The 3,754-nt window shown below is 20.5% G+C and overlaps 2 protein-coding genes across 2 annotated transcripts in view, besides 14 other annotated features; both read right to left on the bottom strand.

Moving 5' to 3' along the window:
• Positions 1-136: 136 nt before the first annotated feature.
• Positions 137-174: a sequence feature (AT_rich).
• A 25-nt stretch (positions 175-199) lies between these two features.
• Positions 200-292: a microsatellite.
• A 7-nt stretch (positions 293-299) lies between these two features.
• Positions 300-410: a microsatellite.
• Position 411: 1 nt separating this feature from the next.
• Positions 412-458: a sequence feature (AT_rich).
• A 35-nt stretch (positions 459-493) lies between these two features.
• Positions 494-630: a sequence feature (AT_rich).
• A 605-nt stretch (positions 631-1,235) lies between these two features.
• Positions 1,236-1,333: a microsatellite.
• Positions 1,334-1,342: 9 nt separating this feature from the next.
• EDI_267040 (uncharacterized protein) lies at positions 1,343-3,658 on the bottom strand (the record flags this gene model as incomplete). The annotated part of the gene is made up of 1 exon (XM_001741572.1): positions 1,343-3,658. One exon carries the CDS (start codon positions 3,656-3,658, stop codon positions 1,343-1,345), a length of 2,316 nt encoding a protein of 771 aa, XP_001741624.1.
• Positions 1,856-1,899: a sequence feature (AT_rich).
• Positions 2,525-2,655: a microsatellite.
• Positions 2,752-2,891: a microsatellite.
• Positions 2,844-3,020: a microsatellite.
• Positions 3,192-3,324: a microsatellite.
• Positions 3,238-3,320: a microsatellite.
• Positions 3,250-3,375: a microsatellite.
• Positions 3,429-3,596: a microsatellite.
• Positions 3,659-3,725: 67 nt separating the features above from the next.
• EDI_266930 (uncharacterized protein) overlaps positions 3,726-3,754 on the bottom strand; it is a gene marked incomplete at both ends in the record, with an annotated part of 2,556 nt that continues 2,527 nt past the window's right edge. The window contains one exon of the mRNA XM_001733507.1: positions 3,726-3,754. This exon is cut by the window's right edge and continues 2,527 nt beyond it. Coding sequence (XP_001733559.1) covers positions 3,726-3,754 — 29 coding nt within the window.

The following is a 3,754-nucleotide window of genomic DNA, read 5'->3' as shown; positions in this document are numbered from 1 at the left end:
TTACTGTTATTCTCATCTCATATTCAAGTATTTATTTATTTATTCTTTGAATTTTTATCATAACCATTATTTCATATATACTTTCATTGTACATTATCTGTTCTATTGTTATTTTTAATACTTTGTTTTTATGTTGAATAAAAATGAAAAATAATTATTAATTATCAATAATATGTCAATTTGATACAATTACATGTTGTAAATAAATGAAAATATTAAGAAATAAAATAGATAATTAAGTTGTATATATTTAAATGAATAATAATGTAAGTAAAGTATAAAATAGAATAAAATTAGTGTATTATATTATTATTCTTTTTATTTTATCAAACCATCAATGTTTCATATCTTATTTATTTTCAATATCATTATATTATAATTATATTTTGATTAATATAGTTATTTATTATGAAAATAAACAAATAATAAAATAAAAGAATCAAATAAATTATTTTATTCTTCATTAATATTCATCATTTCTCTTGTCAACAACTTATAAAATATTTTATTTTTATAAGTGAATGAAATAATGTATATTAATTAAGTACAATAATAATTATTTTCAATATTCAATTGATTTTCATTATCATAAATATCAATATTTAAATGTATTGTTTCATTTATTTATATCATTTCAATATCATGAATATAATTCTTTATACACTATAATTCAAAATAAATGAGATATTTCAATATTTGATGTTCGAACAATCTTCTATATTCAATAATTTTAAACGAAACTAACTTAACCACATCAATAAAATATCAAGAGAATGATATAATAATTTGCTTATCTAAATATTCTTTGATTATCATTTTTATATTGAAATAATCAAATGAAAGTGCTCAATTTATACACTCATTTATCCCTATTTTAAACTATTATTTATGACATTCCATTTAAACATTGTTTATTCAGATAAATGAAAGAAATAAAATGATTTTAAAAATATGTAATGATGTAGTAAATTAAGGAGTTAAATTAAAGTTATAAAAGATATTTGTGGAGATGTGTAAGAAATATAATAGAACAAACTAAAGGAAAGAAAAGTAAGAACACAGGACTGAAAATTGTATTTAAAACAAATAAGAAGAATAGGAATTCAAAATAAGGAATAAAATGAAGATTTATCATTCAATAGAAGAAATAGGTTAAAATTAATACAATCACATGAGATGATAAAAGGGTGTAGTGTTTGTAGTATTACAATATCAGAGTAGAGAATGTATTAACCAAATTGGAATATAAACAAAAAATATATATAACAAAAAATAAGATTTAATAGATATGAAGAAGAAATAAATCTAATTAAAAATAAAATAATAAAAATAATTTTATTACCTAAAACAACATCATATTAATCACAATACTCATTAAAGCAACAGAAACAACAGCGACTATTTGAAGAATTGTTCCCATTTTTTCTAATTTTTTTTGGCACTCTTCTGTGACTTCTTTAATATCATCATTTTCATTTTCACCCATTGTTTTAATTTGTTCATGATAAGATTGTAAAACATTTAACAATTCATTGTCTTTGATTTTATCAATTGACTCTGGTAAAACATCAATGATTCCATTCTTTTCATAAGTTTTTTTCAAATTCTTTTCATCTACATTTTCAATTTTTAATTTCCACTCATTTTGAACTTCAATAAAATGTAATTCCAGTGGTTGTTTTTCACACCTTTTTTGAATAATATTGTATATTCCTTCAAAATCACTACCGTTTTCAGCAGCAATAAAAACTGGTTTCATTAATTTCATTTCTTCCATATTTTGTTGTAATGAAATAGGTACACAATATATTTCACTTTCTGAATAAAAGTCATGAGTCTCTTTACTTTCACCTTCAATTTTAATTTTTAATTCTTTAATTTTACTTTCTTTTAAAATAACATCAACTTTAATATTTCCATTATTTCCACTTGCTTTTCCATGATGAACTTTTATATTAATTTTATCATCACAAATAACAGAGCCATCACCATTAAACCTTCCATTAATCATTGGTGGCATTATAATTTCAATAAATTTATCTTCAATATATCCTTTAATAAACCATTCTTTACTTGTTAATTTTCCAATGTATTTACTTTTTGATTGTTTCCATTCAAATTTTGCTTGTGCATTTAATTTAAATGATTTTCCTCTTAACGCATAAGCAATTGTAATAGAATTTTCTATATCTACTACTTCAAATAATGCATTTACAATTTGAGAATTAGTTCCATGATATTCAATTCTAAGAAACTCTCCTTTTTGTGGTTTTAAAACTTCTCCTTTCATGATTAGCATTTCCAAAAAACAAACTACCACATTTTCTAAATGAGTATTAGTTAACGATGTAATACTTTTAAGTCCTAATGCAATTGTTTTTAAAATAGGAGAAATTTGTTGTTTTTCTGGAAAGATTTTATTAAGAACAAAAGAGCCATAAGGAGTAAATTTTGTTTCCTTTTTATTTTCATTAATATATGGTGTTGGTTGTTTTATTAATTCAATCAATTTTATATCTTCAATTTTCTTTTTATCTTTTTTCTTTAATTCTTCAATTTCTTCTTTAAATAATTTAATATCTTTTTCCATTACTTCTTTCTCTTTTTCTATTATTTCTTTTTCATTTTCTATTTTCTTTCTATTTCTTCTTTCTTCTTCAAGACTTTCTAAAATATTTTTCTTTTGATTTTCTTCAATTTTTTGTTGAACTATTTTTTCTGCCATTTTTCTAATACTTTCTTGTGCATTAATTTTTTCTTTTTCGTCTCTTATTTTTTGTTGTATAATACATTCTTTTTCTTCTTTTTCTTTTTGAAGTGCAATTTCTTTTTGTTTAATAAAATCTTTCATTTTTTCATTTTCTTTTTTTTCGTTTTCTAATTCTTCTTTTAATTGTTGAATTTTAATACCCATTTCTTTATTTAAATTTAATTTTTCATTTTCTAATTCTTTTATTTCTTTTGTTTTTTCTTGTTCAATTAATTGTAATTTATTGTTTAGTTCTTCTTCTTTTTTCTTTAGTACTTCAATTTTTTGTAAATTTTCTTCATTTTCTTTCATTGGTGTTTCAATTACTCTTTTCATTTTTTCGATGTTTTGTTTCAATTCACAAATGTTTTGATCTTTTTCTTTAATTATTATTATTTGATTACTTTGAATTATTTCATGTTCTTTAATTCTTTTTTCAAAATCTTCGATTTTCTTTTTAATTTCTTGATTTAGTTCTTCTATAGTAATTTCCTTTTCCTTTTTGATTTCTTCTATTTCTTTTTCCTTCTTTTTATTTTCTTCTTTCATTACTTCATTTTCTTTTTCTTTTTGTTGAATTGAATTTTCTATTTTAGTATTTTCTGTTTTAAATATTTCTATTTTGTCAGTTAATGATGTTATAGTTTTTAAATGATTTTTAATTTCATGTTGAAGTTTATTATTTTCTTCTTCTTGAATCTTTTCTTTTTCTTTTAACTCATTGATTTCGTTTTGAACCTTTTCATTTATTTCATTTAATAATACCACTTTATTTTCTTTGATTTGACTTATTTTTTTAAATTCATCATTTTGATTTTGTAATTTTTGGTATTCTATTTGGTATTTTGATAATTGAATTTCCAAATCTTTTTTGTCATTAACCAACTGTTCTAGTTCTTTCTTTTTCATTAGTTCTATCATTTTTCTATCTAATTTTGAATGAACCATTTCTTCTTTTAATTCTTTAATTTCTTCATTATCTAAAATTATATCTGCAAACAAATA

The sequence above is a fragment of the Entamoeba dispar genome, genomic scaffold (genome assembly GCF_000209125.1).
Source record: "Entamoeba dispar SAW760 scf_1105229463803 genomic scaffold, whole genome shotgun sequence".
Taxonomy (NCBI): Eukaryota; Evosea; order Mastigamoebida; family Endamoebidae; genus Entamoeba; species Entamoeba dispar.
The sequence above is the reverse complement of the archived record's forward strand: the minus strand, read 5'-3'. Positions and strand labels throughout refer to the sequence as shown.